The sequence below is a fragment of the Pelecanus crispus genome, chromosome 1, assembly GCF_030463565.1.
Source record: "Pelecanus crispus isolate bPelCri1 chromosome 1, bPelCri1.pri, whole genome shotgun sequence".
Taxonomy (NCBI): Eukaryota; Metazoa; Chordata; class Aves; order Pelecaniformes; family Pelecanidae; genus Pelecanus; species Pelecanus crispus.
This window is the reverse complement of record NC_134643.1, coordinates 5185325-5199455: the sequence shown is the minus strand read 5'-3', so window position 1 is coordinate 5199455 and position 14131 is coordinate 5185325. Positions and strand designations below refer to the sequence as shown.

The 14131-nt window shown below is 44.6% G+C and overlaps 1 protein-coding gene across 1 annotated transcript in view; it reads left to right on the top strand.

The window, feature by feature from the left end:
- The window catches only part of ITIH5 (inter-alpha-trypsin inhibitor heavy chain 5), a 49808-nt gene that overhangs the window by 31258 nt on the left and 4419 nt on the right, over positions 1-14131 (top strand). Inside the window, exons 8-11 of the mRNA XM_075720562.1 lie at positions 6345-6516; positions 9070-9379; positions 12147-12700; positions 13080-13130. Of these exons, the coding sequence (XP_075576677.1) occupies positions 6345-6516; positions 9070-9379; positions 12147-12700; positions 13080-13130 (1087 nt within the window). The remainder of the gene's footprint in view (positions 1-6344; positions 6517-9069; positions 9380-12146; positions 12701-13079; positions 13131-14131) is intronic.

Genomic DNA, 14131 nt, shown 5'->3' with positions numbered 1-14131 from the left:
CAACCAGTTCTTTACCCAGCGAAGAGTATGCCTGTCTAAGCCGTGAGCTGCCAGCTTCCCGAGGAGGATATTATGCGAGACGGTGTCAAAAGCTTTGCTAAAGTCGAGGTAGATGACATCCACAGCCTTTCCATCATCTACCAGGCGGGTCACCAGGTCATAGAAGGAGATCAGGTTGGTCAAGCAGGACCTGCCTTTTGTGAACCCATGCTGGCTGGGCCTGATCCCCTGGTTGACCTGTACTTGCCTGTGGAGTTCGCTCAAGATGAACCTCTCCATAATCTTCCCCGGCACCGAGGTCAGGCTGACAGGCCTGTAGTTCCCCGGGTCCTCCTTCCGGCCCTTCTTGTAGATGGGCGTCACATTGGCAAGCCTCCAGTCATCAGGGACCTCCCCTGTTAACCAGGACTGTTGATAGATGATGGAAAGTGGCTTGGCAAGCTCCTCTGCCAGCTCCCTCAGTACTCTTGGGTGGGTTGCAGGCGGTCCCATGTCTGCTATCTGCAGACTGTTCTCATGCAGCGCTTTCAGCCGATGGGCACTGCTTTCCAAAGGCTTTGGTTGTGAATGCTTTTCTCTCTGCTAGCCATGCTTTTTAGACTAACTGATCTCGAGACCATGCGGTTCCCTGGTGCTGGCTGAAGCTGGAAAGGGGCTGTGTCACTGCCCAGCTGTTGCGAGGGCAGATGCCAGCTGTGTTTGGGCGTGCAGGGTGCAGCCAAGGATTGCCAAGTGATCTCAGAGGTACTGGCGGGGTGGGTGCTGGGAGAGCTCCTTCTGCATCTGGAAGCCGTTTCCAAAAGGAGCTGAGCTACACTACAGTGCTGCATAGACCCACTATCCATACAGAACTGGATTCAGTATGAACTGAAAGTCTTTTTATTTTTATTTTTTAGTTGCTGGCATCAAGCTTGCACAGAGGATGTGAGTCTAGGATGAAGCACTTACAAGTGCTCCTAGGCAATGGAAAGTGTGAATACGTGGGCTTGGGACATGCATTATAATGAGGTGCTTGAATTCCGCCCTTGCTTCATAGTAGGGCCAATGTCTGGCAATGCCATGGCATCTAACAACCACACATTGTCTCCTTTTGAACTGCACAGCTTTCAGGGTAGCCAGGCTTTGCCCTCACCCTGCTCCTCAAACAAACAAGAGACTGTGAGAGAAATGTCACCGGGACTCAGATTCCTCCTAAAAGGTGCTCAGATAGTCTGACATCATCCCAGATGTCTCTGAGGCAGCTCTTTGACCCAAGAAAGGGCTGAAGGCTCTCAGCTCTCCCATGGGAGTGTGTCTCTTCCCATGCTTTGCTCCACCAGTGTTTAAGCTAAGTGGGGTCTGTCAGAGCTAGGCCCAAGGGCCAGGTACAAAGGTGACAATTCACAGCCAAACTAGACTGTAGCTGAGAGAGTTCTCCTCTTCTTGCTGTTGCTGGGGGTCGTACAGCCCCAGATCATCTTGGTTGTGATGTAGGGCCCTTAGACAGCAAGAACCAGAAGAGCAGCAGTTGTGTTGCATGCCCAGGTATTGGTGTGGAGGTGACAACAAAGACCAGAGTGGTGGCTGGGAGCTGGCTTGTCTCTGACTTTGTAGGCTTGAGAAGACACTTTCTGCACATTGGTCATTTAAACAGTGCGAGCCCATCTTCGGCTTCTCATCATTTGTGAAGCACAGACAAAAACTGTGATCACTCCCTCGCAACCATAGTTATCCCACCTGTCCTTGGCTGTAGACCATGACTCTTCTACTCCAGGTTCGGGGAGTGATAGTTTGTAGCCCTGGAGGTAGCTGTTTCAAGCCCTAGGTTCCAGCTGTGCTGACAGCTCATTCACCAGCCCAGCTTCTCCACTCAAATGCACTGGAGTGGCAATTCAGTCTCCACCTTTCAGCTCAATTTCATGCGTGCTAATTTGGGGGAAACGGAGGAATCTTCCTCCACTGAGTTACCCTCTTTTAAATCCTGATTTAAGACTTGTCTCTGACAGCTACAAACCATTCCCAGCTGGCAAAAACTGATTTTTTTTTTTCAGCTGTTCTGTATTGTTACTTCCTGCCACCCTCTCCTTTAATCCTTGCTCCACCCTCCACACAAAAAAAACCTCTACCCAAGCAAACACGTTGGGAGAAGTGTTTCACCTTACAGCACCCAGCACAAAGGTGCTGGACCCTTAAACTCATTTTCCTCAGTGTGAGTGGGTTAGGTCTGTGCCCAGATTATCCCCAAAATGAACCAGTGTCGTATGCACAGCTGTGGAGGAACAATCTGGCCCTCACCAGGGAAGAAATGGTTAATTTTCTGCCTTGCAGGAGAGCACTTTTGGCACCAATTTCAGTGCAATGACTCACTGGGGCCAGGTGGGACTGGAAGTGCAAAGACCCCATCGACAGTGGAGCAGGGAGCAGCTTGGGAATCCCACGGCAGCCTCAGCCCTTGGCTCCTCAGAGCCAGGAGAAATTCCAGCTGTGGCCTTACAAGGCCAGAATGAGGAACTTGCTGCAGTGTCCTGACTGAAGCCGCTGCCAGGCACTCTCTGCACGAAGAGCTTTGCAAGCCCTTGCCTGGGGGCTGGTGGAGGCTGGAAGAGAGGGATGGGCACCAAGAACACTCTGTCATAGCTCCGCACTTAAGGATTTCAAGCAGTGCACTTTTACCAAGATATTCTGCTTACACAAAATTGCTTTTGCCTGCCAGCTCCTGAATCATATCCAGCCCTCCGGAGGGAAGTCATGTCTCTCTTGCAGCCCATTTATGGGTGAGGGATATTGGTAGCAAAGTGTGTGTTGCCACCCCATGAGGACTGCAGTCTTTGGTGTAAACCTAGAGCTGGGAGGAGAGATGGAAACACATAGGATGAGCCAGGCAATTCAGAACAGTCTGGGAGAAACGGGCAGCCATTTCAGCTCCTTTTGGCACCAGTAAGCACTATAGTGCTCAGGACTGGGCAGGATTTGGTCTTGAGGTGAGTCCCACCTTCTCTATACTGGAGCTACTCAGCCTCTTGGAGGCAATGCTGGGGGACAGGCACTTCCAGACAATGACTCAGCCCATCCTAAATGCTATCCAGAACAGATGGGATGGATTACTCTCTGGAGGTGTCTTCCCCTGCCTGGAGAGGGATTAGATGCAATGCCCAGCTTTCTGATGACTGAGTTGGGAAAGCTGAATCCCACCCTTTATTTTTACTGGGGATGAGGTAAAAGCTACAGGAGAATGAACTATATGGCCTCCCTTATTCTGTTTGCTTTGGAGCAAAACCATGTGCACGTACACACACTTGTACATGTGTTTGTGTGTGTATATATATTACACAAATTCAAAGTTGTGTGTGTGTTTTGTGTAGGTTTTTTTTTTTTTTTTTCCAAAATTGCAGAGACAAGTACATGATAGAGATGCCAGAATCCAGGCTGTCTGTACATGTGCATTAAAATATGACAGAACTACTTCCTGGGAAAAACTGACTCAAACTCCATGGAAATTACTTCACTGTGACAAAAATAAGAGACAGAAAGGAGAGAGAATGAAAGGAGGGTGCAGAGAGGCAGTCCCAGCCCCACATTTGGTCCCTGTATGTGTGTGGAGCAGTGCTGCATTTTCTAGGAAAGTCTGTTTCAGTTCCCTCCTGACTCCTCTGCAATTCTAGCTTGGATGCTGTGTACACACAAACTACGCTGCTGCTCTGTGTTGTGTATCCTTTTCTTTTCCTTTTCTTTCGGCTGAACACAAGCAAGAATGTCAAAATGAATTTCTGAGTACTCTGGAGGTGAGATGCATTCTCTCTGCAAGAAGGCCAAAGCAAGATTATTTTTCTTCTTGCCTTGTTCTCAGAAACCACAGAGCTGTTTGGGCCCAATAAATCCCTCTGAGAAAAGTGTGGTTTGACAGAATTGAAAAAAAAAAAAAAAAAAGAAAAGAGGGGTTTTGCAATGGGAAAGGTCAAGTGATGTTAATTATAATCAGAGCTATAATATGGATAATGGAACTTGGGGAGTTTCCCTCCAAATCATTGCTTCTAGGCACCTCTGTTTCTCTCCCTTGCCTACCCTGGGGGGGAGTGGAGGAGGAGGGATGTTGTACATGGGGAGCTGTTGTGGTCTCATTGTTTCTTGCTTTAACATCCTGCCCAAAATTTCCTTCAGCAGAGGTTGGCATGAAGGCCTGATCACACTCACACAGGACAGAAGCTTCTTCATTTTTCACTTTCTGCTTACTTTGATCCCATTTTTTGAGGGACAAATGCATAGGCCACTCTTGTTATCATTAAATGAATCCAAGAGTCCTTTTCTCCACTGTGTGATTCCTGCTTTGCCCTTCTGCACATGCATGAGAGATGGTTTGGCCTACTGGGTGGAAAGCTGGAAACTCCAAGTTTTGGAAAGCTCTCCATTTCTGGCCTTGACATCATTACTAAAGTAGTCTGTGCCTCAGTTTTCACTTCTGTAAAATAGGACTGTGAATGTTTGAGTGTCCATCTGAAGGGTGATGTCATGTATTATCTGATGCATTTTTTACAATACAAAGGCTACTGTAAAAGAGGAGATGAGAGAGCATAAAGGCTCCCCTTCTTTTTCTAATAATGGCTATTTAGCTCATCTTAGCAAGATCTCTATGCACTGTTAGACTGGGGAGAGAGCCCTCAAGTTTGCGACAGGCACTCATCTTCTTGAAGGTTTATTTTGGTGCACATCATGATGTGAACCTAGTGGGGTTCTCCCCTTCTCTTTGAAAGAGCCTCTTCCACCAGCATTTGGTTTAGTATTCTTATCTATGAAACACTCATAAAATGCATGGTGGTGAGATGTGGAGCAATGTTCCAGCTAAGCAAGTGGAGGGATGAATCCTGTGATACCTAGAGGTGAAAATGGTTTATACAGAAGACAGAAGCAGGCAGGGAGGGACTCCAGACCTGGCTCCAAAATGTTTGAAGCTATGGAAAATATTCCCTGTAATTTCAGATGAACTGGAAGCCAAGTAACCAGCTGGGAGGATTAGAGATTCCACTGTGGTGGGTAATTTGTTTGCAGTTGCATCACTGCATCGTCAGCTTCAGTGTGGAATCCAGAGGGATATTGATGACACAGTTTGATCAGTCCTTTGAGCTCCTTTCCAAACTGTCTTTACATAGCAACATCAGGCCTAGAAACGTGGCTTCCAGCACTGCTGATTACCTTTTTTTATTTTTTCTGGGCAAGCCCTTCACATATTTCCCTGATAGGCATGAGAGAAACCTTTAAATGCTGATGAGTGCACCATATTATTTCCTGCATAGCTTTCCTTGGAATTTGAAAGGCTTAATGGTGTCCAAGAAAGGGCAGAGCTGACAAGCTGCTGATCCCTCCACTTACAGATATTGGCTTATATTCCTCCCACATGTTTTGCATCCAAATACATCCAAATCCAAATGTATGTTTGCATGGACAGAGGCTGCTTTTGGGCATCTTCTCTCAGGTGGTCTTACTAAGCTGAAGTTTGTCTCCATGAAAACACAGCTGCATGGCTTCTAAATCAAAGTTGGTCGTACTGGGGAGAACTGGACACATCTGCACTCTTCCTGCTGGCTTATCCTCAGTGGTCTTTCCCATCACCCAAGAACCTTAACCTCTCTCACTATGAAGTCATCTTGATACTAGCTTTCTGCACTCTGGTTGCCTATATTTACATAGGATGACAAACAGCAGAGCAATATAATGTTGGCATATTGCTGGAAAAAAACCCATGCCTGGGACAAAACTGACTAGCAGGTAGAATCTGCGATGACTAGTCAGGGCTTCTTTTTGTATCTTATTCATTTGAACATATTAGCTTAAACTTTTGCTAAATGCTGGAACTAGTCATTAGAGTATGTATATACCAGTCGGTATCCTGATTATGAACAGAGCATGTGCATCCTTGCCATTTTAGAGGTATTTCAACTTACAAGTAACCTTTTCAGCCATATGCCACTTAACAGCTTACTGCAAGTCTAGAGGGCTTTAGAAGAACTCCACAAGACTTCTGGTATTAGTCAACATTATTCAGTATCCCTTAGTTGAGGAAATGGTTCTCCCAGTCACTGGGAGCTTTTATCCTAGTTGTCATGAGTGATTTTTAAGCTTAGTTAGGTCCAGGCACACACCTTTGCAAGATCCTTTGGGCAAGAGTTGTTCTTTCATCTTATATTTGCATAGAACCTCACACAACAGAGATCAGGCTTTGAAACAGGGAAGGACATCCCAATTTTATTCATGAGCCAAACAGACAGTGTAGAAATATCTATAAGATCAGTAAACATCTTACGAATTAAATTCTTGCCCACTAAAGCAGCGACAGCTGTGTGTACTGGTCTCTTTTTCTCTTCTCTTTTTAGACCAAAGAAGCTCTCTTCACAATTCTCCAGGACCTAAGGCCTGAAGACCGCTTCAATATCATTGGCTTTTCCAACCGGATAAAGGTCTGGCAGCAGGACCAGCTGGTGCCAGTAACGCCAAATAATATAAGAGATGCCAAAAAGTACATTCATAACATGTCGCCTACTGGAGGTATGATCCAGAGATATGAACGGGATTAATTTTGCTATCCAATTAACTACAACAGAATGGAGAGTGGTGAATGCGGTCCTATAGCATGTAGCAATAAAAAGACATTGGGACTTAGGTCATGGTACAAGGGGGCTCCTTCTCCACTTCCACTCAGGGTTATGTGACAGAAGGATACGTACAGTTTATCAGCGTATATGATGGGAAGCGGTCCCCAGATCCAGTCATAGGACCCGATATACTTATTAAAGCCAAGTTGGGCCCATTTTCCCATTTATCTGGTGAGAACCTTGGAGTGGGAAAGTTCCCAAGGTTATTTCTTGAGGACACAGGAAAAAATACCATATCCTGGTGAAGGATGCACAGGGCCAGTACTTACGCTGTTTTTGAAAGCCTGTGTAAAAGCAGGCACATGGTTTTGTGTGGGCTGGAAACTCCAGGGATGGACTACCCCGTGTGGCTGTGAATTGCCTTCTGCAAGAGCTAGTTTCTCACTTAGTACTGTCTTATTCTTGTCTCTACCAAGGAGCAGCAAGAATGACATTTAAGAATTTCTTGTCCCTTTTTGCTTGTGCCTTGTTGCCAGGAGTGAAGAGGGGAGAGGAGGAGACTCCACAACACTGGCAGAGTGCAGGCATGATTTTGAATTTGATTCAGTGGTCTCCTATGAGGCTATGGACACTAGTATATAAAAAACATAGTGAAGTTTGTAATCAAACATACTTTGGCAGCTGTGCCCATCCTAGCTGAGCACTCCCCAGGTAAGCAGAGAGCTGCAAAATGACCTATGCAAATCCTTCCCCATGCAAGCAGTCACAGCTGGTTGAAGGTCAGAGAGGGCCTTCCCATGGCTGCCCCTGAGCAGTGACCACTCCTAGCAAAGGAAACTCTCTGATGGAAAAACACGGCAAACAGGATGGTTTGCAGTACTGTTTGCCTTGTGAGAGGAAGAGTTGAGGAAGTGGGCAAGGGACCAGTCCAGTTAAACAATTACCAACAGTGGGACTAAACTCTGAGTACAAAGCTTTTTACTCCTGAAGTGCCAAAAGAGCTGTGCAGGAACGAGCTGAATTTGCCCATGAACCTGCCAGAGAACAAAAGTAAAATTATTAGCTCAGGTTCAACAGGAAGGTGCAGTGATTCTCCACCACAGGCCAGTGGTACTTTAGTTTTGGCTAACTCTGCATCTTCCCTATAAAGATGCTGTTGCTTGAGTATCTTCCAGCAAACATGAATGCACTCAGGCTCACAGATCACACACGTGAAGAATGTGCTGTGCTTACACCTTTGTGTCATACTCACACACCAAAGAAATGGGAATAAAATATTGCTGCTGAATATTTGTGCATACAGCAAAAGGCAGTTTTCACTGCTTGGTAGCTTCTGTGATATGGCTGGGTTTGGAATGACTCTATCTGCCACATGGGATGGTTTTCTTTTGTTTCTGGGAAAAAAGATTTTTTTTCTGATATTTTGGATCTGGATGGAGGCTGAAAGAGTATTAGGATATTTAGGTGCAGGGTTTTGGTTCAAAACCATTTTGCAAAAAACACAGTCTGGCTTTTGAGGACTTTTCAGAAGTTTTAGCCCCTTTCCTGTTCCTTGTCTCGCTGCAGGCACTGGAGCTGTGCACACTAAGTTTCCAGGTACATGATGCATGGTCAGACCTGCTAGGACATCCTTGCTGATAACCTCCCTAGATCTCCCTTTCTGGACCCCCAGGAGTCTGTTGTGTATGGCTCTTAACCCATTTCACCTGCTTTTCTTCTGAGAGCTGTTTTTAACCCAGATGTACTGATCTTGCACAGGTTCCACAACCAACCCCTCTTTGCTGTGACTAGCATGAAATACATGGAGCAAGGAGATACCCGTACTCATTTTCCTGCTTTCTTTTTCCTGAACACACAGTAGGCTTGGATCCTTTTCATGGCTATTCTTGTAACATACATCTGTTCCCTCATTTACTTTCTGTTTTCTCCCTCTCTCCCCACTTCAGGCAGCTCCATTCTTCACTAGCCATTTGTTTTGTGAAAACACACTCCTCAGCTAACAAAGCCATTTCTCTTCCCTTTAAACTTTGTTAGCCCCTGGGGTTTGAAGAACAAACCCAACTATTTGTTTTCCCATTTGAAGGCTTTTTTCCTCTCTTCAAATCTTGTGCCCTTCAGACAAAGCGAGCAGAACTTGTTTTCCTAGTTTGGATTTCATCTGGGAGAGTCCCGTAATTAACTATTTTTGTATGTACCAGCAGGACATGGTATGTGCTGTGACTCTGCTTACCACGGCTGATTATTGTACATTAAGACATTCAAGGACACAGCAATTTCACATAATAAACTGCAATTCATAATTCAATTCATAAGATTATAAACAGCCATCTCAAACTGGTGCTGAGTAACAGAGCTGAACAGAATTAAAGGGCTAGTGCAACCTCACATAGAGAAAAGGAGCATCCTGATGAACAGAGATGCTGTCATCATATTAAAGGGAGCTTAGGGAAATTATTTTACCACTCTTAGAAGCAGAAATGAGCTAATAATTTTGGTACCTTCCCAGGGACTAATATTAATGGTGCTCTCCAGGCTGGTGCAAAGCTGCTAAATGATTACATTGCTCAGAACGACATTGATGCCAGAAGCGTCTCTCTGATCATCTTCCTCACGGATGGGAGGCCCACTGTTGGGGAAACACAGTCATCCAAAATCCTCAGCAGCACCAAGGATGCCATCCGTGATAAATTCTGCCTCTTCACCATTGGCATTGGCAATGATGTGGACCACAAGCTGCTAGAGAGGATGGCACTGGAGAACTGCGGCATGACGAGGCATTTCCAGGAGGATGAGGATGCAGCCAGCCTCCTCAAAGGGTTTGTTCTGCTTTTTCTGTGCTTATATCTGCATTGGGTCCTCTGGGCAAGGGTTTTGGGAAGGAAAATCCTCCAAGAAGACATCACAAGAAATGGGAGATTCTCTGAGGCTCAACTGTGGTTGAGAGAGGCAGAGTACGCTCAGATACTGAGGAAGCCAACCAGAAATTGTCTCCTTCCTGGCAGACCCCATGAGCTGTACTGGAGCTTCCCAGCCCCTCAGAACAAGGCATCGATGATCTGCCAAGGTCCCTTCCAACCCAAAGCATTCTATGATTCTATGATTTGTTTCCCTAATTCAGATCATTGTTTTGGGCATGTAAACCTGGAGAGATGGGAGGCATGAGTGCCACCTCTCTGCAGGTGGATGGAGGGAGGAAAGGATGCATTGCTCACTTCAAATTGACAAGATAAACAGCATTGAGGGCCTCAGAAATGAAGATCTCAATTTGGGGCAGAAAATTATTCCTTTGTTTTTTGAAAACGATAACTTTTTGCCCAAACTCCAAAATATTCAACTTTAAAAAATACACAAGGGTCATTCCTGGGATGACCATATAGTTGCTTCGTTCCCTCATTCTTTGTGACCCAAACTCCTAACAAGTTTCCTGTAATCCTCATCATTCAGTAGGACCAGAGATTATGCTCCTCGTCTATGATCAGGGAGCTGTAGTCCAAGGGGAGACCCTAGTGAGGAACAGCAAAAAGATATCTGAACTACAGCTCTGTTAAAAATGTCAGGCAGCACGTCAGTATTTCCAGGCAGAAATGTTTGGCTTTCACTCCCAAAATGTTAGCGTTTTGAACCTCAGAAATCAAAAAGAGACAGTCATTGATCAGAGACTTCTCATTTTGCCTGGATATTGTCTATTTTATCTGGAGCAATGAGACCATGCACTTTCCACTAGAGCTGTTCTTTCTGTCATGGTTATACTAGGAGAAGAATGTGTTCCTTTTAAACCAGACTTTGTAGATCCATCTGCCACTCCACCCATGTCATTTGCTTCTCCGAACATGCATTTTGGATAGTGAGTGGCATTGCCTGGCAAACGAAGGATGTGCTGATTGATTGGGCTGCAGGAACCCAGCACTGCAAGTATTTGTTCAAACACCTCTATCTGATAAACAGCTCACTGTTTATCAAGCTCAGTGATGGCAAACCCATTTGGTGCCAAATTTATACAGAAAAGCACAATCACTTGCTGGAGGACAATTCAAATCACTGTTGGCAGGAAAATCTACATGGGTGCCAATGTATTTTCTGATTTTTGTGGTCAGTGGGCTGTATTTTTTACACAGGTACTTCCTTGCATTGTACTATAAGACAGGTTGTATCTCACTCCACCATTTGCTACAACCCAGGAGTTATTTCACAGAAAGTTCTCAGGTTCAATTCACTCATGTTTTAAAATGTGACAAGGTCTCTGCATCAAAGACACTGAGTGCTCAGAGAGACTTCAAAAGAAAGTCAACCAATTCAGGCTTTTGGTTTCCTTGGAGAGAGAATAAACCAGAAAGTGTGACTCTAGCTTCCAGACAATCTGTTTAAGCAGATGGGAAAAATAAATGCAGCTTGAACTAAAAAAGGGCTGAGGCCAATTTCTTGTTTATTTACCCAATTAGACTCAAATGACTTGCCAAAAGATGAGGAGTCTGGCATTTAAATGGGAAATATGGCATTCTTGGAGCAGCTTGGGAAGATCCATCAAAAGCACATTGCTGCAGGAAAAACACAGTACTGTAAACTTAGGCCTTGACCCCTTGTAAAGGCTTTCTGGCCTGTCCAGTGTGAGGTATTCTCAGAAGTATGGTAGGTCACGGTAGCAAGGCATTAAACTCTCTGGTTCCACAGAAGCCATTTCTTGCTCCAACAGAAAATTAGCAATAAGGTAGCAGTGAGTTCTCTTCTGCCAGGCTGCCTGTATTTAGTAGTTAGGATTCCTCCGTTCCTTGGAAGTGACCTCATTTATGGGGGCATAGTGAGATTCCTTCTTGATTTTCTTTCTCCTTTGGCCCTCAGAAAACTGTATTCCTGCCTGTCCTACACTGACCATCCCAAACAGTAGTGTCTAGGGCTCTTCCGGTGATACAGAAGCTTTAGTTCAGATACTTGCCAGCTTTGGGGGACCTAGCATCTTGGTCTTAACAGTTTCTGACTCTGGAATACCATGCATAACACCACTAGAAAACTGTGGGTCACAGCATCTTTTCTAAGTACACTTCAAAATAACTAGGGTGCTTTCTGTGAGTCTGAGAAGCCAAGAATTTACTTTTAATGGACAGGTCCTCTTAAGTAAATTTAAGTGGTCACAAATATCTCCTTGCAGAGCTCTGGAATCATAATGGAAGGTAGGTGACTGCCAGGGCATGCTGGAATGCTTCTGAACATGCTTAAGAGACTCTGTTTAGATGCCTGAAAACTAAAATGAGGCAGAGAATAATTTTGGTTGAAAGGGACCACTGGAGGTCATGTAATCCAGCCTTCTGCTCAGAGAAGAGTGAAATTAAAATTTAGGTGACGTTTTTCAGGGCCTTGTCCACTCAAGTTTTGAAAATCTCTAAGCGTAGAGACTCCCCCATCTCTCTGGGCCCAGTTACAGGGGATGCAGTAGTTTAATTTTGGGTCTGGTAGCTCTAACTGCTTCTGAACATCTTAGGAGCCATATTAGATAGTCTGACTGTATCCTTGGTCATGTGTTAAGTGCAACAGTGTGTGCATACACTCGGATGAACAGTACTAATGGTGAGAAATGTGTCTTTGTTTAAGGTTCTATGATGAAATAGGAACACCCCTTCTCTCTGACATCCGTATTGATTACCCTGAAGACAACGTCGAGCAAGTCACCCAGAACTTCTTCCCTAACTACTTCAATGGCTCTGAAATTGTAATAGCTGGCAAACTCATCAACCACAGCTCAGATAGCCTCCATGTGGAGGTGACTGCTAGCAACTCCAAGAAGTACATCCTCCTCAAAACAGATGTGGCCATTGACCTGCCAAGCAGGAATGACATCAGAGGTGTCCCTGGCCTGGAAGATGGCAAAGGTGATAACAATTACATTGAGAGGGCATGGAGTTACCTCACCATCAAGGAATTACTTAACTCCTGGTTGAAGAGTGATGACAGTCAGGAAAAAGACTATTTGATGGAGAAAGCCAAGTCAATGGCCCTGACTTACAATTTTGTTACTCCCTTCACTGTTCTGAAGATGCGAGAGGCTGGGCTCCATTCAGAACCACCTCAAGAGGAGTTTATCAGCCCTTCTACTGATGGCATTGGTGAGAAGTTGCAGAGCTTGCAGGGACACAAGGCACCACCAGGTATGAGGGAAAAATAACCATGTGCTGGTGAGAAATCTTTTTGCATAGGTAACAAGTCATGGCTGACTTTGGCAACAGGGATGATCTAGCTAATGAACCGAGGGGTGGTAAACCGAAAGCTGAGATTTTCATGTTGATTTTGCTAATTGTGGACTGGGTGACCTTAAGGAAACCTTTCAGGCACCTGACTCACCCTCTGGAAGCACTGACTGCTCTGTAGAAATTATTGAAGAAAAAATGGTATTCTAAATGAAGCTTAAAGTAGCTGCAGGAATATGTCCCATAATCTTGCTGAATAATATTTTGGGAACATTATTATACTATGGCTCTTTCTTCTGCTCAATAAATAATTGTAACAGCCTTCCTTCCCCACTTCTAGGTATACGCAGGCAGCAAGATAAACAAAGAATTAAAATCTCCAAAACTTCAGGTCAGTGCCTGTTTTCATGCCTTTAATAATACAAAATAATTGTGGTTGATTTATGGAAACCTCAGTTGCATGCCACTGTGGTATAACCACCCTGATGGATCAGCCAAAATCCTATTTACTAGACCTGCAGAGTAGGGAGGAAAATGAAAACAAAAACAAAATAGAGAGAGGATCAGTGATGAGAAGCAGTGGGAGGAAACACAGCAAGGCAGATGATCTACAAAACTCGATCCTCATGTTTGAGACTTCTGTAGATTAGGGGAGAACAGGAAGCACCTTCTCGCCATTCTAGAACTAGTCAAAAACCATTTTGTGAAGTAATGTTGCTGAAACATAGAAAGTGTTGTTGAAGGGAAAAAAAAAGAGAGAATTCTATAGTGTTTTGCTATTTCTTTGTTGGCTCTGCACCTCTACTTGACATCCATTTCATACATTAAACACTGAAGAATAAGCCCAGATCAAGAATTTAGACTTGAATTTCACTGGATAAGGTCCTTAAGATACCTTAAAAACTAGTGTTTTGGCTTGTCTTATTATTAATAACAGCTATCTGATAGTTGATGACAGGTCAAGGGTTGTTGAAATATTAAGGTTGTGGGGTTGTTTAAAATCTGCTGTTGACCGCTCCAACCTGATATTGATGACCAGGAAGGTTCAGTGTGAGGCGTGCTCATGCAGTAGTCCTTGGTTAGAGGATACATTTTTGTGTGCTGTGGGGGATGTAGCCTCCCAACAGAGTATGGAGGAGTGTAAAACACCTGCATGACAATTCCCATAAATCACTGAAATGATATTCCAGGAAGAAAGTACCCTGATTTTCACCTGGGAAAAACAAAGCAAAACTTGGCATTTCCTGGCAAACTCCATCTGACCCTCTAAAAACAACAAACTGGGAGGTCTTAGAAAAAACAGGGACAAACAGAATTTGAAAAGCGGTTTTGTTATATTCTTGGACACTGCAGGTTTGTGTAAGTCTCTCACATTTGTCTCTTTTTTCCATG